The 20977-nt window shown below is 42.1% G+C and overlaps 1 protein-coding gene across 1 annotated transcript in view; it reads left to right on the top strand.

Moving 5' to 3' along the window:
• The first annotated feature begins 267 nt into the window (after nt 1–267).
• The window catches only part of ATP8A2 (ATPase phospholipid transporting 8A2), a 505799-nt gene continuing 485089 nt past the window's right edge, over nt 268–20977 (top strand). Inside the window, exon 1 of the mRNA XM_037800280.1 lies at nt 268–521. Within this exon, the coding sequence (XP_037656208.1) occupies nt 421–521 (101 nt within the window). The 5' untranslated portion in view covers nt 268–420. The remainder of the gene's footprint in view (nt 522–20977) is intronic.

The raw sequence follows: 20977 nt of genomic DNA, 5'->3' as shown, positions 1-20977 counted from the left end.
AAGCCAAGAAAGAGAAGCGCTTTCGCCCTGTCTTGCCGAGAGGAGCGCACTGGGATGGAGCCGCGGCCCGGGCTTCTCCAGCCTGCAGCGGGGAGCGGGAGGGGGCCGAGCAGCCCGCCCACGGTCCCGGAGGGGCGGGCTCCCCCGAGGGGCGGTCCCTACTCGGGGGCGGGGCTCCCTCCGCGCGGGGCCCGGGGGCGGGGCGGAGTCCGCGCCGCTGCCGCCGGGTCTCCAGGGGTGCAAGGTACAGAGGCGCAACCGAGCTTCGCGCCCGGAGCGTTCTCCCCAGCCGGTCCCCGCCGCAGCCCGCTCGCTGCCTCCTCTCCCGGGCGTCTGACTTCTTTTGTGCTCTGTTTTCTGCCCCACGCCTCCTCTGCAGGACCTGTTTGTTCTTCGGGCTATAAGAAGGCAGATGATGAGATGTCCCGGGCTACGTCCACTGGGGACCAGCTGGAGACACCAGCCCGCACCATTTACCTCAACCAGCCGCATCTCAACAAATTTCGTGACAACCGGATCAGGTAGGAGAAGGCGGCCGAGAGGAGGCAGCTGCGGTGAATTCACAGCGGGATGGTGCTCATCTCTCGTTGTTCTCTTTTCCGTGCACCTCTCCAGCCCCCGCCCCTGTCTGCAGCCGCCGCGCTTTGCCCTCCCCTCCCCCTCCATTTAGAGCCTTCCAGTCTATACCGGCGCTTCCACTGGGGTCACGTGAACAAAGCCTTTACCTTTCTCTCCGTTTCATCTATTCTGTGGCCAGGCTGTCGGTGTGTCCCCAGGAAGTTTTTATTCTTATGGTCACTGCCGAACATGAAGTCTGGTATCTTTTCATCCCTAGGCGTCCTTCCAAGAATTCCCCTTAGTCCTGTTTTAAGTCAACTGATAGCTCTTAGCGAATTGCAGACCATAGTGAAGGGAAGGGCTTCCTAAGGGAATCCCACGGATCACAAGGGCTCCGCGTCAGTTCTAAGTGGTCCAGGACATTTGTTAAGAGGTCTCTATTTGCTGGAAAACTTTGCCCAGAGACAGAGTTAGTGGAACGATGGACAGACACTAACATTTAAGTGCCTGCTTTTTTGTTGGCCGCTGTGTCAGATGCTTTTACTGTACTAGCTTAATGAATTCTCATAGCCCTTTGATGAAGGCGGAATTCCTCCAAATCAGGAAACTGAGATTTAAAGATGTTACATGATGTACCTGTGGTTATAGAGCAACTAAATGGCAGAGCCAGAAATTGCATCCAGGCCTGCCTGACTACTAAGCTCAAATTCTTTCTGCTTGTGTCTCCAGTTTTTAGGTATGGGTATTAGTTATGTTTTCAAATTGCATGAAACTTTCAGGCTTAGACAACTTTATATCTGGGAGTGTCTTCAGATAATCTAGTTCTGTGAACTTTGCAAAACACTATGTTCAGGTATAGAGAAATTAAGTGATTGATCAGGTTACACATGGGTTATTGACAAAGCTGAATTGCAATCTGGTGCTCCTTCTTGGAAGCTCTGGTTAAAACTTTGTTGTTGTTTAAAGTTTAAATATTCCACAATAGCATTGCACTTGTACAAGCTGCTTAGCCTGACATCTTTATTTAGAAAGGGTTATGACTGTTGGACATTACTGCAGTTTCATAGGATTTGGGGTAGAATGATGGTGCGTATTATGTGGAGGTGATACCTTAATTTACTTATTTAAAGGAATGTTAGATTATTCAGGGTTTTAAGAATGACCATCTGGGCATATTTTCCAGTTTAAAAAATGTAGCTTAGAGAATGGCCAAGGAGTGGCCTTGGTTTAAGATATGGAGCATTGGTCGTAAGGAGCTACTGCTTCACACCCACCAGTATGGCTTTAATAAAAAGACAGATAATAACAAGTGTTGGTGAGGATGTGGAGAAATTGTAACCCACATCCACTGCTGATGGGAATGCTAAATGACACAGTTGCTGTGGAAAACAACCTGACAGTTCCTCAAACAGTTAAACATAGAGTTACCGTATCACCCGGCAGTCCCATTCCTTGGTATATACCCAAGGGAAATCAAAGCATATGTCTACACAAAAACAAATGTTCATAGCAGCATTATTCATAATAGCCAAAAAGTAGAAACAACCCAAATGTGGATCAACTGATAAATGGATAAATAAAATGTAATTTTAGTCCAAGGAATAAAATGGAATTATTACTTGACCATTAAAAGTAATGAAATGCTGATAATCGCTATGACATTATGCAAATTGAAAGCAGCCAGACACAGAAGACGTATAACATGATTCCATTTATATGCAATAGCCAGAAGAGGCAAATCAATTGAGACAGAAATTAGATTAGTGGTTTGCCAGGGTTTGGGGGTGATGAAAGGGGCTAGGCAGAAGTGGGAAGTGAGTGCTAATATATATGGGGTTTCTTTTTGGGGTGATGAAAATATTCTAAAATAGATTGTGGTGAGTGGTTTGCCCAACTCTGTAAATATACTAAAAACCATTGAATTGTTCACTTTAAAGGGTGAATTGTATGGTATGTGAATTATATCTCAATAAAACTTTTATTTAAAAAAAAATGCTACAGAGCATCTAGAATCCTGCACTGCTAAGACAATTCCATTTCTTTGTCTTCTTTTTTTGAATTTTTATTTTGAAATAATTTCTAACTTAGAGGGAAGTTGCAAAAAGAATGCAAAAATAATACAGAGAACTCCAGTATCCCCTTACCATTCTACCGACCTACCTACTTACCTATCATCTATTCTGTTTTCTAAACATTTGAGAGTAAGTTGTGTATATCATGCTCCTTTCCCCCTTAATACTTCCATCTATATTTCCTAAGAACAGGGATATTCACTTAGGTGACTTCACTAGGTAAAATTATCAAGTTCAAGAAATTTAACATTTGCTAGTAAACATACCGTCTCTATTCCATTTTTCCCCCCAATCATCCCGATAATGTCCTTTTGTGCATTTTCTCCTCCATTATTAGATCCAGTCCAGGATCGTGTCTTGCACTTAATTGTGATTGTGATTGCATTGCTTCATACCTTATATGAGTTTTTGTTGAATTACTTCTGAAGAGATAAATACTGTTTACGATATGGAAATTGAAGAGCTACTTTTCTTTTTAAGCTTTAGTATATTTTCAAGTAGTATTTTTGCGTAGTTCCTATTCATTTCTTCAATTTCTGTATCCATTTGTGCATGCTTCAACCCCAGAAGAAAGAAATGGGAGCTTTTTGCTTTTGTCTCAGTTATCTCGTTTCCATGGAAGGTGAGGGTTTTTAAGAGCTTTGCTAATGGGGCCTCATCACCTGGTCTGTAGTCGAGACTCAGCTGACTTTTGAGGCTTATTTTATTATCCATCAGGTGGGTTTCAAGCGGCTACCTGTTGTACAGTTTCATTTATACTTTTCTGGGGAAGGGAGAAAAATGTAGGAATATACAGAGGGCTGGCTAGGAATGAAGTAGGCAAATACCATCTATTTTCTCTATTTAAAGCCTTGTATAAGTGTATAATTTAATTAGTTGAAATATATCATATTAAATATTAAAATTTGTACAATTTCTGAGTTCATGGTTTATGTTGCAAGCCTAAGTTTCAGAATACAGTGGATAGGGTCTAAGAAGTTAAAATATGGCCCAGATAGTCTATCAAATGATCTTTGAGTATTTGATTCACCTTGACCATGTATTTTAATAGCAATTACTAATGGTTATTAGTAACTTACAGTTCATTAAGAAATTGATTATAAAGCTTCTTGGGATTTCTTGTTTAAGGATTTTACAAACATTGAACCATGGTACTTTTAGTGCTTTAGTGTTGCTGAAGTTTTAAAAAATATTGATTTTTAAAATAAGGCTCTTTATCTAGGCTGTTGATGTTTGCTAAAAGCTGATCAAGATAGTGAAAGGAATTTTTTTTAAAGGGAGTTGATAAAGGATTTTTTTCCTTAATGTACTTTTTCTCTGGAAAAGGTTAATGGTTTTCTTAGAGGCAGGGGTGTGGCGTCTTCTCCAGATTGATTGCGTCTCAGTAGAGGTTTTGGAAAGAAGAGCCATGTGGGGCAGGTGAGGTGCATGCTATCTTACCCAATTGGCAGGGTCTGATTTGAGAGCTGTGCACCTGAGGAGGCCAGACAGCTCTGGAATAGGGTCCTCTCACTTCCTCCCCCATCCCAAACCCAAACCCTTGGGGTCTTGGAACTCTGTGGCTAGCGGCAGTTGTTCTGTGATGGCCTTGGTGGTAGCTGGCTGGCATTTGGGCTTCGAGAAAGGGATCTGGGTTCAGTGCTGAGGGAGACCATGGTTGGGGGTGAGGGGGGTCTGTGAGAGGCAGCGTGGTCCAATCCAGGATGTTGAATGGTCCGGGTTGACATTTGGAACTAGAGTCATCCGAGAAAGAGCTGGATCCGGGTGGGGCCCTGATTCCTCCCAGGGAATCTCCCACATGGGTAATGCCAAATTCTGAGCAATACTTGACTTTCTGGTAGGGTCTGCGCCATGGAAGTGGATGTCTCCAAATCTTGTTCGTTACACTTAAAATAATAATACCAGTGTTTGATCTGAAGCCTGTGGTTGGTTTATTGACATTTTCTGTTATTGAAGCAAATGAATTTGAATTATTGTGATTGTGGAAAATTATGAAGTCATCTTTTTCTCCTAGGCAATGATTTTCTACAATGCATTAACTGTAAGGAAAATTACCATCTTCATCCTCCAGAAATAAGTAGTGATTAATAGAATATTTACGCTGTACATATTTACCTATGTAGTGTTGTGTATATGTCCAATGTTAACAGGATTTTTTTTTCTGAAGTGAAAATCATACCTCCTTTTAAATATTTTCAGTTAAATATTAAATGCTTGCAAAAGAGCTTGTTATTTAGAGGAACCTGGTGGTGAACTTTTTAATTTCAAGTGTCTGTTTTCAGAGATGTTTAAAATTAAACAAAAGTTTAAGTACTTGAAATAACCTACTGATAAAAGGAATGAGCAATACATGTGCAGTCAAAATCCAGCATATGCCATCTTTCTATGTGATTATCAGCTTGCTGTTTGATATAGTGAGTTTCAAAGCTGTAAAGCAGTTTTCATCAATGATTGAAATGAGGTCTTCAAAGCAAGTTAGGAATGTTTTCAGATAGTTCTGAATGACTCATTCATTTCAGGTGCGAGGTGTAGCTAGCAAAAATCTTCGTGAAAGCAATGACTTGAGCTTTGTCAAGTTATTGCATTTCTTCAGATTGGTTTGTCTTAAAAGAAAATTGCTTTTTACAAATATTTTGTGACCTTGTCAAGACAAGTTTCAAGTAGAACACTGCATTTACAGAAAAGGGAATTGAACACTGTTGTGCTGGGGTTTACAGGATCGTGGTTTTATAATACGATGCTGGGTTCCTAATGTCTGAGAGGGTATTTTTGTCTTAAGGAATGTAGAAGGCAGAATCATCTTTGATAATGAGTTTTTACATGAGTAATGGTAATAGATGACATATATGCTACTACTACATCTAATGTTAGTAAGTACCAGGAGAATGAGGGATAAGAATCAGACTTCTTTTTTCACAATGAGGAGCAGATTTTATTTATTTAACAGATAGTATACAGTAACAACACAGGTAGAGAAAAATATTATCCTGAAAAAAACTATAACCATGATGGCCCTGTAATGAAGAAATTATGCTTATAAAATTTTATGATTTTTGAATTTAGGAAACTTTTCAATTTACTTATTCACTCTTATTATTAAAGATATGACAATAACACAACTTAAATCAAAAGTGAAAGAGCTGCCCAATTATAAGCCATTCCCTTATTTCCTTTCTGTATCTTTGCTATTAAAAGGATAAGATTAAAACCATGATCTTCAGTTTGAGATCTATTTATATTATTTAAATAATTACTTTTTTCTAAAAACAATGTATTTTATTTTCCTCCAGTCTAGCCCCCCCAAATTATTATTCCAAAGTATTACTTTTGAAATTTTAACCATATATTCCCTAAAACCAAAGTATAAGAAATATTTCATTCAAATGCCATGTGGGGGGAAAAAATCCAGGAAACCTCAGATCAGAATCTCCATCTAAACATTTTAAAGCTACGGAATTTAGGGAGGATCTGGCATTAACATTCAGGCTGCTTATTAATGAAGAAACAATGTCAAGATCCTAGTAAGGATCATAACTTCCTTTTGAGGTATGTAAAGATTATTGTCTTAAAAACCAGCGTTTGCCCGTCTCTGAATTGAGACAGCTCTGTTTGCAGAGGTAAACGAGTATTCAGTTGAGTCTGGCAAAGGTAAACGAGTTATTCAAAAATTCTTAAAAATGTAATTGCTTGTGTTAAAAGCAATCTATCTACCTACCTTAAAACAGCTCTCAAGATTTTCCTTCTGTATGTTGTTAATTTAGAGGCAGGTATACCTGGTTAATCTCCAGACAGAAACTGTGTTTTCTGAACATGATAGCATAGCATGTTAGTCCTTCATTTACACCTAATGGCAGCATTGTTGAGGTAGAAGAGTCTTGCAATTAGAACTTTTATCAGTCGAAGCCCTTGGCAGAGGCTCTGCAGGCACCCTGCAGATAAAGCCACAAATTGTAGGAGCTTTTGCATTGTGTCTCTCAGATAAACATGGAAGGAATGAGTTTTCTTGAAACCGAAAAGCATGTCAGCCACAGGCCTGTTTTATCTTGGACTTTTCGAAGGAAACTGAGTGTCTCCGAGAACAGACTTACGTGGTGATTTCTTTATCAGGTTGACCCTTGCGTGGAGGGTACGGGGCATGGGTTGAATTTGACCAAAGGAGCATCTGTGCCATTCCCATTTGTAAAAATAGGCCAAGGCGTTTGGCTTAAGAGTTTGGTTAGGGACTTATTTTTCCTGTCCCCCATTATTTTTAATTTAACTGCTAAGTTAACGCATAAGTTAATTGAATTAACTCATTGTCCCCGCGAACGTGAGAGCACTTCTGATTCCTATTACTGGAAAGAATAAGAACGTGAGAGCACTTCTGATTCCTATTACTGGAAAGAATAAGGCATCAGAATTTGTGAAACTCAGAAGTTAAAACTTAACCAGACTTGAGGGCCTGACAGCAGAATGCATTGCAGGTTCCCGGGTTGGATCCTGGAACAGAAAAGGGACGTTGTGGAAAAACTGTTGATGTTTGAATATAGCGTATAGTTTAGTTAGTATTCAGCTAGTGTTATTTTCTTAGCTTTGATAATTGTACTTTGGTGGTATAAGATGTTAACCTTGGGGGAAAATTGGGTGAAGAGTATATGGGAATTCTCTGTGCTATTTTTGTTGCTCTTCTGTATGTATAAAATTACTGCAAAATGAAGAGATAAAAATAAAATTAACCAGAAGTACCTGGGAGAGGAGGAACTATGTGCTAAGCGCTTGCCTTTCTGTCGATACTTTGGAAAAGGTTTGGTTGGCTTTATTGGCACCAGACATGGTTTTAAAGAGATGATGGTCTGGGTGACGCTGGACAGACATATCTTTACACATTTGTTGTGCTACATAGATGGGAAAACACTTGCTGGGTGTCAAACAACATTCCCTTAGATGACAGCACTAATTATGTACCATCCAGTATAGTCGTATAGCGGTTGAAAAAGCAAAGTGGACTGCAGAACATTCTGTGATCACAGAGTTTAGTCAATTGAGCCTTTGTGTAGTAATCTAGAAAGGAGCATCTAAGTGTTTATTCTACTTACTGGCTGAATCACTCAACAGACAGCAAAAGCTTTCTCAGAAATGCTCATCAGCAATACTTTCAAGGGGACAATGCTTGCAGAGAACAAAAGGATAGGACTGCCCATTGTTGGAAGAGATGTTTTATAAAGAAATTTCCTGAGAAATCCATGAGATTGAATTGATCATTTAAATGATCCAGCTCTTTACAACTTCCATCCTAGGTTTTTCTCTATCCTTTTATATTTGATGTGATTAAAATGATCTGGGCTCTTGAGTTCGGGATATTCCTGTTGGTTATTCAAGGGATTGTTCTGTAATCTTCAGTGTTTCCCACCTATGCCGTCACTGTAAGGGCCGCTGGAGCGTGTTGGCTGGTTTCCGTTTCCAGGCCTGCTTTAGGAGAGACATCCTCTCGAGAGTGCGCCTCTGTCACATATGTTCTGTGTCTATGTCATTGGTGTCCAGACTTTTATGATTGCCTGTCCCATCAGCCTTTGAACATGTTTATTTAAATAACTGTTTCCATGTACTGCTATTGTGATTATCTCAAAACCCAATACTTACTTATAGCAAGATGCTCAGTTAGGAATTGTGGATGCAAATCCATATTGTTAAGAGTCGTTGTGCCAGTTTGAATGTATTGTGTCCCCCAAATGCCATTATCTTTGTGGTCTTGTGTGGGGCAGATGTTTTTGGTGCTGGTTAGATTTGCTTGGAATGTGCCCCACTCAGCTGTGGGAGATGATTTTGATGAGATGTTCCCAAGGAGGCGTGGCCCCGCCCATTCGGGGTGGGCCTTGATCGGTGGAGCTATATAAATGAGTTGACTCGGGGGGAAGAAAGAGAGTGCAGCTGGGAGTGATGTTTTGAAGCGGAGCAAGCTTGCTAGAGAGGAACGTCCTGGGAGAAAGCTGTTTTGAGGCCGGAGCTTTGGAGCAGATGCCAGCTGCCTTCCTAGCTAACAGAGGTTTTCCGGAGGCCATTGGCCATCCTCCGGTGAGGGTACCCGATTGCTGATGTGTTACCTTGGACGCTTTGTGGCCTTAAGACTGTAATTGTGTAGTGAAATAAACCCCCGTTTTATAAAAGCCTATCCATCTCTGGTGTTTTGCATTCTGCAGCATTAGCAAACTAGGACAGTCGTCTTGATTATTTTGAATATTTTTGGCTGACATCAGATTATGGTTAAGTTATTCTGATGTTCAACCCTTTTAAGATGGTTTTGAAGAGCTCCTGTTAGGAATACAGGCTTCAATTCTGCTGTCTTCCTATTTACTTGTAATTGCAGAGAGAGTGTCATTTTCAGCTGTTAGTTTCATTGTACTATTCTTTAGCCACTTGCTCTTTTTGGGAGGAGTTGAGCTGAAATCAGGTAGCATAACCCACAGATCCACTTAACTGGACACACGAAAGAGAACAAACAGGAGGATACCGCTGTTGTCCTTCTGAATTTCCCTCCCAGCGACCTAACAGAGACCCACATGAGTGCCCTGGCATCAGTGTATTCAATAAATGTTAACGAAGCTTAATTTTTTGAAGATACCTATAAATATAAGCTCTGATCACTTCTTCCCAAACCCCCTGAGCCACCTGCCTCAGATTTCCGAGTAGGGCTCTTCACCCTTCTCCTTGGAGAAAACTTGTCGGGCCCAGTCTGATCAGCAGTGCTGAGACTGATCTTAGTAAGGAGACAAAGAGCCGCTTTAATCCTGCGTTTGGTAAATAGTAGGTAAACCTTTCAGTCGCCTTCTATCAAGTCTGTGAGTGGGGGTGTGGGGTAGTACAGCACCGTAGGACAGGGAGAGTAGAAGAATGGGGGAGCTTCCAGTAGGTGACCAACGAGCTGGGTTTTGCATGGGATAAGCAGAGTTAGCCTGACGGTGAGGTGGGGCGGATAAGGAGGGTTCCGGGACCTGGGGAACAGCACATGCAAAAGTGCAGCAGAGCCCAGCAGCCAAGCATGAGCCTTTCCAGAAACGATGTTGAGGCTGGAGGCAATGGTGGCTGGTGGGCTGTGAGGGGCCGGCTGCAGGACATGGGGGGCTGCAGCCAGGAAGCGCTCCTGAAGGCAAAAGGAACATGTGTGACTGAGACCCTTCAGGGCCCCTGTGCTGTAATCGCCTGGGGGAAAGATGTGAGGCTGCAGTGCTGTAGGGGAAGGAAAAAAAGCCACTTGCAGTGGTTGGAAGTGAGGTTGGGAGTGGAAGGAGGAATAGACAAGCGCGATTCCCAATTTTGGTGACAGCAGAGGTGGTGGCACTGATTCTAGTGTTACTGGGGATTTTTTTTTTTAAAACTATTTGAACAGTGGGTTGGGAGCAAGGTCATTGACCCAGAATAGCCCCAAATCCCCCTTCACCCCAGTATTCCACCATCCCAGGAGATCAGAGGCATTTGAGTGGCCTCCACTGACTGTGTAATGAAGGAAGGGAATGGGGTGGCATGAACGCTACTGGAGAGACATCCCAGTTGGAGACAACTCTTCCCCACCTCTAGATGAGTTTGATTTCCATTTAGTGATGCCCAACTTGACAGTGCGGTAAGAGTTAGAGGAGCGTGTGTATATAGCCCCCTGGGCAGTGTCAGATGCGTTGTGTCATTGCATATACAGGGGCTACTGACTAATATTGTTGTTTCATGCAACTCCCATGTCTCGCTCTCTATTTCTTTCAATCCCCAGTGAGTTGATAAGCTGTAACTGGGTGAAAGGGAAAGTGCATTTGATAGTCAGCTCTGCACAGGGCATAGATTGCCTGGAGAATAAATATGCAGGCTATAGAATGACAAGGTAAATTCTGGATGTTAGTGGCTTTTGAATGTGTTTTCTCTAGCTCACAGCTGCAACAACCAAGCACTGAGCATAAGGCAGCAAAGAGGTGTTCGAGTGTGCACGTGCAAGTGTGCATTGTTGTTCAATCAAGAATTTCACCTCCTTTTTGTGTACAAAGTTGGGTACAAGTTCACAGAAAATTCACCCTTATATTTCATCCAAGTGGAGAACTAGAATTTTACTGAATTTTGAACATAAAACCTGTATCTTTCTCTCTCCCTTCATTTTTTCCCCCTACCTTCCTTGTTTTGGGCTGTCAGCTTTTCAGGCATTTGGTCTCTGTTTTGTATATTCCTAAGGGAATCTGGTATTATGCATAATATTTAATCTGAATACTTAATTATAGATTCAATTATATAAACATATGCTTTTTAAATTATCCAGTTAAAAATATTACTCTGTTTTTACTCCAGTAAAGGGTGAAGGTTTTGAAAGTATTACTGTCTACATAAGAAATGTTTTTTAAACATTTAAACATTTAGACAATTCTTAAATAGGGCTCTTTGTTTTACAATAAGAAAGCTATTTGCTGAGTATTATCATAATTACTTCCCCAGTATTCCATCTTTGTTCAAACTGGCTCATATTAATTTTTAATGCTACCTTTACACATTAGAGTTCATTAATCATTGTAGTGCTGATGGATCAGAGTAAATTAAGTTATTTCAAAGAAAGACTGTGCCGAGGGGAGAAGGAAACATTAACTTCTTTTAGAATTACCGTTTTGCCTGCCAGCTGTCACACGATTTCATCACCACATGTATTTTTAAAAAAAGTTTTGTTCACCGTACGCTTAGACAGTACAAGAGAAGTGATTTTAAGTACAGGACAGAGAATTGTGTGTGTGTGTCTGTGTCTGAAACAGAGTTATTCTCTATATGGAGGTCTTGACATAGGTTAGTTATACTTGTAAGCCAAAGCAAAAAATAGTGTAATGAAGACCCCACCGATTCATTTACCAACCTTCTTCCACCATTTTGTGTAAATGTATGCACGCATGTACACACCATTCACCCTCCACCCCTTATTTAATGCTTATAATTTATCTGGCCCATATATAAGTCCATTGGGAGCTTATTAATCCATCTGGTAAACCATTCCAGTCCATGGTTAGCTGGTGTTGAAAGTCCATCCTTTATGCTGAGGCATCCTGTGACTCCCAGACAGAAAAAGCTGCAGTTGGTTCTAAAGCATCTTAGTTGCTATAACACAGTATGGATCCTGGTTCCACGCTTGGAGTGGTGTTCATGAAGCTCTTAGTGTTTGGTGCAGCTGCCACAGACTCATCTGTAGAGGGGTGAGCCTTGTGAGCCTTTTAGTGCTGTCTCTTGGAGTGCACATGGCCTCTTCATATATTGTCTTCTGTCATGTCCTTGGCAAAGGGTTTGTTTACTTATTAATTGAAGACTACTTTGATTTATGTCACTCATTCTCAACAAAAATTAAAATGAGGTTTGGAAGCTATCTTCATTTTTTGTCTTTACTGTACCTGAAAATTCCAAGACTACATGTTAAATTGTATGAACTTTCAGAAAATGCCAAGACAGCCAGAGATTGACAACTACTGACAATTTTTTCATGTGTTTCTATTTCACTTCCTGAAGACTACATATTTCTTGTTTTGTGGTCCATTTGTTAGTTATTTTCTTTGGATGGTTGATGGGCACAATAGAGTGTTTCCAAAAAAAAGTTTGTTTCACATGCTACGCTTAACTAGACAACAAACTCTTTATAACAATGCTGGCATTTGCTGTAGAGCAAGTGTTTTATAGAAATCAACCTATGATTTAAGGCTTTTGGAATAGAGGGTTGCTTTATAAGAAAGTTAACTGACCTTGATTTTAAATCATAATACTTTTTATAGAAGTAGTTTGAAAATATCAATTTGATATTCTTCTGCATGTTTTCTCACTTAGCGGTCGAAGATAAATTGATTACTCATCAAAATTTCTTTGAACTATTGTGCTAAGGGACCTCATGAATTTTGGGATCTCCTGATTAGTAAAAATGAATTCAATAAGAACGTTGGCCTTTTAGAGAAATCTGTATGCTGTTCTCTTTTTAATATATATTGGACATTTTAAAATTAGAACAGCATAAAATTGGGTCCACTTCCATCCATGAAATAATAATAATAATAGCCTATGGTTGAGTTCTGCAGAAGTGATATAGCTATGTAGTTCCTTCTGAGATGTATTCTCTGCTTAATATGACTTTGAAGAAAATCTGGCTGAAAAGTTAGTGAACTATTTTGTCTCTTACTACTTTATTGCCAAGGACTATGGTCCTCATAAAATTAACAAATGCATTTTTATAGACTCTTTGCAAAATGATGCCAGTGTTGATATTTACTTTTGTTCTCAACATCTCATTCTTGTCATTTTTGTTTTTGGATGCGTGATTTGTGCTTCATGTGCTGTAATGTGCCTCATTTCCTAATGCATGCATGTAAAGGTAACTTGGTTGCTGAGACCTTGATATCTGGATCAGTTTATTATTTTTTTAATCTTCAATTGTGTAAGAAAAATCTAGGGTGCGTATTAAACAGGTGGGCTGATGATTTCATCTCCCACCCAAGTTTCCTCTGTCTGGATGGGGCTCTGAAGTCTATCTGAAACAAGCCCTCCAGGTGCTTCACTGTCACCTGGTCCCCCAGTGCATATTTCATGTGCATGCGTAAAACACTTTCAACAGTGCTTTACAAGCTTCGATATTACCGGTGTTTGTGTTTTAGATGGTATGTTTGATACTCCCCCCACCCAAACTGGGTACATATCACTTGAGTTAAAAAAGCAAAGAAACAGGTTTTGAATTATATTAGTAGAGATTAAAAGGTGCAAATTGGGTAGGATGAGTGTATTTAAGGAACAAAGTAGAAACATTTTCTTTATTGCAGTAACCTGATTTTTAAGATTAGTTCTATTTGCCTGAGGTTATCCTGGAGAACTTTAAAATGTTAAGAAATTAATAGGAAAATGATCATGGGAAAACATCTAGCACTGTAAGCTACCTTTGTTTTGGAATAGCCATAGAGGGAGGGCAATTATGTTACAGTGGAAGAGGCAAAATAAACCTGTTAGATAAGTCTTGGCTTTACCAGTGACTAGCTGAATGACTGTATTAGTCAGGGTTCTCCAGAGAAATAGAAATGATAGGATTTATTATAGGTATTGGCTCATGCAACTGTGAGAATTGGCAAGACTGAATTCCATAGGGCAGGCTGCAAGTTGGAAACTCTGATGAAGGTGAGGTCAAATTTCCCAGGAAAAGCTGGCTGGCTGAAGTAAAGATGGAAATTCTTCTTTCTGAGTTCTAAAATCCTCAGTTCTGGCCTTAAGACCTCCAATTTATTGGATGAGGAGATCCTCTCATTGCTGAGGTCAATCTCTTTGTTCATTGTAGATGCAATCAGTTAAAGATGCATTCGACTGATTACAGATGCAAATCCATCTACAAAATACTCTTACAGTAACAATCTGGACACCATAACCTTGCCAAGTTAACACATGAAATTAACTAATACAGTAACCTTTTGCCAATTACATAATTTTTTTGAGCCTCTGTCTCTTCACTTGTCAGATGGGGACATACTTCTCTTGAAGGCTAGTTGTGAAAATAAATGAGGCTACAAATGTAAAAATGTGTAGAACATAATACACAGGGAATATTGTATATCACCTCCTCCCTGATGTGTTGGATAGGCATATTGCTCTTTGAAATAGTAATTTTCTACATTATAAGTACTCTATCTAGTTTTCATTTTTAAGTGACATCTCTATCCTTTACTTTTTGTACCACTTACCTTCTGCCTTGCAGCATACCAAGTTAAGCACCATGGTTTTTAAAATAGGTATAAAAATTTAAAGGGAATTTGAATAACTTTTTCCCCTTTCTGCCATGGGGGTATAGCACCCCCATTTTCCTCTGATGATCCTGGGTAAGTTGGAGAATTACAGGGCTGAGGAAGAAGTTTGGTGTTGCTGAGCACGAGGTTTTTACATCGGATCTGCTTTTTGTCAACTAGATTGTTTCTACTGTACTGATTCAGTCCCTTATTTCTCAGCTTCTGGCTTGACTCTACTCCTGTTTCTCTTCTCACAGAAAGTCTTCCATCTTGCTGGTGGTCATCATCCTAAAACAGTTCGGGTACCCCAGTTCTCCCTATTGAATGACTGTTGCTACTTCCATTTTGTCTTTAGTAAAATATGTGAGGTATGCTGGTTTGAAACTGTTATGTACCCCAGGAAAGACTGTGTTCTTTAAAACAGTCTTGTGGTTGCAGATTTATTGTGGGTGGGATCTTTTGATAGGTTGTTTCCATGGAGATGTGACCCACCCCACAGTGGGTGAGACCATTGATTAGATTATTTCCATGGAGGTGTGACCCCATCCATTCAGGGTGGGTCTTGATTAGTTTACCCGGGTCCTTAAGAGAACTCAGGAGCCAACACAGACCCAGATGCTTGGAAATGTGGACAGAAAGATGTTTCAAGATGCTAAGCTAAGAGATGAAGACCAGAGTTTGCCCCAGAGAAGCTAAGAGAGGACCCTCAGATGCTTAGAGAGAAATGCCCAGGGAGAATAAGCAAAGATGCACAGGAGCTGACAGAGAGAAGCTAGGAGAGACAGAAGCCGAGAGACATTTTGGAGAAAGCCATTTTGAAACCAGAACCAGGGAGCAAAGGACCAGCAGAAGCTGGCCACGTGCCTTCCCAGCTGACAGAGGTGTTGGAGACACCATTGGCCTTTCTACAGTGAAGGTATCCTCTTCTTGATGCCTTAGTGTGGACACTTTTATGGTCTTAGAACTGTAAATTTGTGACCTAATAAATCCCCTTTATAAAAGCCAATCTATTTCTGGTATTTTGCATCATGGCAGCTCTAGCAAACCGGAACACAAGGCTATTCTCATTTTATCCCTGGCTTACCATTCCATCTTCCAAATTCCTTCTCTTCCTGTGTTCTGGCTACAGTGAGTTATTCCCTGAACCTTTAGTCCTGGCACTTTTCTAGAATGCTCTTCTTTTTCCTTCACTATGAGAGCTCTTCCTCCTGGTGATCTCTGTCTTGTAAGGCTCAGCTTGTATATCACTTAAAAAGCATTTTCTTCCTTGTCCGACATCCCCCTGCTTTGCAGGTCAAACCGCCCCCTGTGTGTGCCAGGGCATTTCACAGACTCTGCTGTTCCGGCGTATCTATTTTTATATGTCTCTGCCTCTCCTGCTATGCTGTGTCGTATGTGATGGCAAAGTCTGTCTGTCTCATCTGAGGCTCTGCCCAGCACCTAGCACAGTTCCTGGCCCATAGGAAGTGAAAAATCTTTGCTGAATGACTAGTCTGCAGGTGGAGGTCAGATTTGGGCTAAAAATAGAAATTGGCTTAACATCTTGTTCTAAGATTTTTTTTCCCCTTCACACTTAATTGCTTATTGAACGAGGTATAACCCCACAATGATGTACAGGTTACAAAAGCTTTGAAAATTGATGTAATGTATGGTTTTGATGTACTTGTGTGTGTATAAATATAAACTACTCTTGAAATGGGGCCACTGAGTTAAATGCTTTTAATGTCAATTCTCCAGACTTGAAAGATTGATATCTACCCTCAAATGCAGGTACATTTGGAATTTAATATGATAGCTGGCACCTTAGTTATTAATACCAGTTGAAGCTGAAATGTGTTCATTCCACAAGTTTATTTTTAGTGCCTCGTGCACACCAGTAACTGTGCTTAGCATTGGGGAAACAGTGATGGAAAAAAACAAGGTTCTGCGTTTGTGGCTCTGATCTTGTCACTCTTTTCTCTCCCCTCTCCCTCATACTTCTATTCAGTTTGGCAGGTGGGTTTGAGGAAGGAGGAGGAGATAGAAAACACGTGATGAATTATCCATTTCCGTGGCTGAGTTAGTTGCCACCCATTTTTGGCCCATGTCCTCTGCCTTCTGAGGAGAAGGTGCATGAGAAAGACTCAAGGAGCCTCCGGCGTGTCCTTCCGGGGTCTCCGGGGGTGCAGGCGTTCCTCGGGCGGGGAGCGGCTCTGCCTGGCTCCTGCCTCACCCGGCCCCTTTGAGGCGCGCAGGGGCGCCCACGTGGGTGGGTTCAGTTGTGGGAGCCCTGGCTCGCTGGCCCGAGCGTGCTCTGCGCCCCGAGGTGAGGCTAAGAGGAAAGTGCAATGCGGAGAAAGGTTCAAGGTGGGACGTGTCCTGAGTGGAGTGAGTTCCACTGGGGGATGTCGCTGACAGGTCAGCTGATGAATCACCAGAGAAGCTTCTCGCCCTGGTGGTCCCTGGCGCTGGCATCAGATGCCCGGGGAGGGGTATCTCGTGCAGGTCACCCACCGCCTGCAGGGGGCAGCGGGATGCGGGTGCCGCCGAGCCCAGTGTTGGGGCCGCGCTCGGGGCGGATGCGCGCTCAGCTGCTCGGCTGCGGGCGGTGGGGGGAGCCCTGGCTGGGACGAGGCCGGGCCAGGACCGGGGGCAGAGGGTCCATTCGGCATAGAGGGGTGGGCCGAAGACATGCTGGTGAGGACGGAACTCTCAGAAGGAAACCAGAGGAGAGGAGTGTCCCGGATGCTGTGGAAAGGGTATCAGTATTGGAAAGTAATTAGAATAGCTAACCAGTGTGCCAGGCGCCGTTTTAATACTTTATATATTCTTCTCTAATCCTTAAAAGCCTCCTGTGGTATAGGAATGATTATCCCCATTTTATAGATGAGGAAACCAAAAAAAAAAGTGTAGATGATTCTCCCAAGTTCCCCCAGTCCGAAGAGTAGCAGGGACAGTGCTGAGTGGAGGGGGAGCCTTCTGTGGGCAGCAAGAGGGTGTAAATGATAAATCTATCTAAAAGTTGATGTGCTTTTTATCGTCACCATGCACCAGAAATTCTAAGCAGTGTCAGTGCTAAAGGACTCCTCCCTGAAAGGTATATAAGTCCTAAACAACTGCTGAGGTTGCTATTTTATATTTATGTAGATATATATTTATTTTTAATTTAACTTATTTATATATTTTTAGATATACCTGTATATATAAGCACTTCAAAGTAGCACGTTTTTACTACTTTTTAATGAGTATTTTATTCTAGATGGAAATCAAGTGGGAGAACCTGCAGTTAATCTTTCGGCCCCCAAGCATGTGGATTCAGCTCTGTATATTCATTTTGGGAGTCACTTCCTACCTAAGGTTTTGAACTTGTTCCGTGTCACCACAATCTCTGGAGTACTGCATATTCCTGAGTTTAAACAGTGAGCATGAAATAAACAATGACAACACACTGTTTGTAAACACAAAGAAAAGAAATGAGTTACTTCAGTTCTGTCATCTTAGGTGACCACATAGCAATTTTGTGTTTAAAATTTGAAACAGTGAAACAGAAGTATGAACTGTGAGGTATAATATTTTTGTTTGCTAAGTTCAAATTTTAGTTTATTTAAAATTTTACTAAATTTAATAATATCCTTAAAATGGAAATTTACTTTTAATTCATCATTGTTTAAAAAATGAAAACTGAATCAAGAAAATAAAGTGTAACATTCCTGGGACGATGTAGTAGTTGCCTAAATTATACCTTTTGCAGATGTTTTGGTTTTGTTAAATTTCACTTGTTATTTGACAGTTATTGACATAAATATTATATCACCCTGAAAAGGATCACAGTTCAAACTGTTATGTAGATATAAAAACTATTGAAGAAATCATTACCCTCTTTCCTTTGTTTTTGTTCTATAATAATTTAATTATTTTATTTATTGACTGGCAAGATTATAAGACTATTGATAAAGACAATTTTTGCATCCGTGTTCCTTTTCTGGTCAGTCTTCTCTGTGCTTTAATGTCCTGATTATTACTGGAAATGATTTTGCCAGGTAGAGGTAGAAGAGCGGACTTGTAGTGGTTTCCCAGGGCTGCTGTAACAAAGTACTACACCCTGCGCGGCTGAAGCAGCAGAGATGTGTGGCTTCCCTGTTCTGGAGGTGGAAGTCTGAACTCAGGTTGTTGCAGAGGGGCTCCTCCGAAGCCTTGGGCGGCAGCCTTCCCTGCCTCTTCTGGTTTTGGGTGTCCGGGGGGACCAGTCTTGGGTTCTTTGGCTTGTGGACGTCCATCCCTGTCTCATTCGTCACTCAGCCTTCTCCCCGCTGTCTGTCTATGTCTCTTCTCCCTTCTTATAAGGCCACCAGTCATATTGAATTAACGCTACCCTATTTCATTTTAACTCGACTAATTACATTTCCAGTTACCCTATTTCCAAATAAGGTCAGCTTCATGGATTGGGGGCTTAGGACTCTGAACATGTCTTTTTAGGGGACTCAACTCAACCCATTACAGGGCGGTTAAAAATCCAATCTGCTCTGGGTGTCAGCCTCTCTAGAGGGGGCACCAGCCACAGCCCTCATGCTGGTGGAGCTGGGACTGACCCGATTTTGGGCCCTCAAACCTCCCTTCCCGGCAACTCCTCCTGCCCCTGTGTAGATGTGGCACGTAGATATAGCATGGTGACTTTAAAGATGTCATTTTTCTTATGTGTAAAACCAAGGGTTTAGTTAGCATTTTTGAGTTCTCCTGATTCTGAAATCCTGTGGCAGAACGGGTCATACCTAGCCCTGAGGGAGCAGGTGTTTGGGTTGACCTGTTGGTCAGTTTCTGCAGTAGCCACCTCTCTATGGGTCCCGAGTGTCTGTTATAACTTTGGGATAGTGCCTTCATTTTGCTTTATGCTTCTTTTTTGCTTCCTTGTCTTGACTCTTTGGCTTGGGCAATGGCACTTAACACATGGGAGGACTGGAGGCGGAGTGGTCAGTTATGGTCACGTTGGTGGGACATTTGGGCAGGTGTAGCCAGAGGAAGTGAAATGTGTTAGTCTGGGTAGAGCTCATGGCAGGTCAGGGCTGGGCGTGGATTTGTTGGCTGTGAGCACCCTGATGTGAGCCACAGGAATGGGGAGGGTGGCTCAGGAAGCCGAGTAAAGACTGAGGACAGAGGCACAGGGAACATCACTGTTGGGGAGTCTGTCTGTGGGTGAGAACGGGCCTGCCCAGGGGACTGAAAAGGGACCCTCAGAGGAGGAGGCTGGTGGCTAGGAAGCGAGGGTGACAGAAGCCGAGGTGAGCCTTTCCAGGAGGAGGGCAGTGGGTAAAATTCCTCTTGTGTGGTCATCAAATCCCTGAGCCACTTCAGCTCACGAGAGGGCTGGTCTCCAGGAAGCAGTGGGTTAAAAGGTGAACGAGAGGCCGAAGGACAGCAGGATGGAGCTGTCCTCTTCCACAGGGTGCTAGCCAAGGAAAATGAAGAGGGCTCCTCACCACGTAGAAGAGGAGAAAGGGCTGGGAGGGATTTTATCTTTTAAATATCCTGTTGAAAAGATTCCTGTGCCCATTTGTAGGTGAGGGGCAAGCAGCGGAGGAAGGGGATGGATCGGTTGGAGGTACTCCAGATTCTGGAGGAGATTGCAGACCTGGGCAGGAGGGAGACAGACTTGATTCCTTCCCAAGACAGGCTGGAAAGGGCAGAGAACCCATGGGGAGCTCAGTTGGCATGTTGTGGGCGACACAGTGAATCAAATCCAGTGGAAAGCTTCTGTTTACCCCCAGAACAGGGTGTGGGAAACTGGGCTCCGGATGGAGGGGAGGGCTAGGGTAGACATGGAGCGAGTGGAGGGTTGGAGCAGCCTCTGCCCAGAGTGGGTGAGGGAGCTGTCCAGGGTCTGTGGTCGGAAACGAATGATCGCCAGGCAGTGCATTTAAAGGGATCCACTTAATTTTGCTTTGTTGAAAAATGTGCTTTATTTTTTAAATCCTTTTTTAGAAAAACCCAAATGAAATAAAAAGATTAGTTTGGGTCTGCTACCTTTATTTTGTGTGTAGTAGATATAAACTCCAAGTGGTGTGTGTGAGTTTATGAGCATGTGTGAGTGTGTGTGTGAGTGAGTGTGCATGTGTGTGGATATGTGTATTTGTGAGTGTGAATGTGTGAGTGTGAATGAGCATCTGTGTGTGTATATGAGTGCTGTGAGTGCATGCGTGCATGAGTGTGTGTGTGTGTGTGTGTGTGTGTGTGTGCAGGTGGCGATGGGGATAGCTTTGACCTTTCTGCCGCTGCTGAGGACTCTTGCTGCTAATATTGAAACATTCATAAATATGTTATTAGGTTTCCTGGGAGCAAAACCATGCTGCAAAGGGTGTGGAAGCTTGTTTGGCAGGGATGAATGTAGGAAGGGATTATACTCGAGGGGAGAACACAGGGAAGGGAGTAGCTTGGGTTTTGTGTTGTTTGTTTCGTTTTGGCGAGGAGCAGAGGCCCTTGGAAGCTGTCTCCGTATTTTAGAACAGCTTTGCTCTTGTGCAGTTCTCAGGGCTTTCATCTGTGTTTAAAACACTGAACACATGCCAATAAAAAGGGATTCAAAGCTATTCTCAGGTTGTGTTAAAGCACAGTTAACCCTGTCTCCCTATTGATGCTTGTGGACCC

This window comes from Choloepus didactylus, chromosome 12, assembly GCF_015220235.1.
Source record: "Choloepus didactylus isolate mChoDid1 chromosome 12, mChoDid1.pri, whole genome shotgun sequence".
Classification (NCBI taxonomy): domain Eukaryota; kingdom Metazoa; phylum Chordata; class Mammalia; order Pilosa; family Megalonychidae; genus Choloepus; species Choloepus didactylus.
Note: the sequence above shows the minus strand (reverse complement) of the source record. Positions and strands in the feature narration are given on the sequence as shown.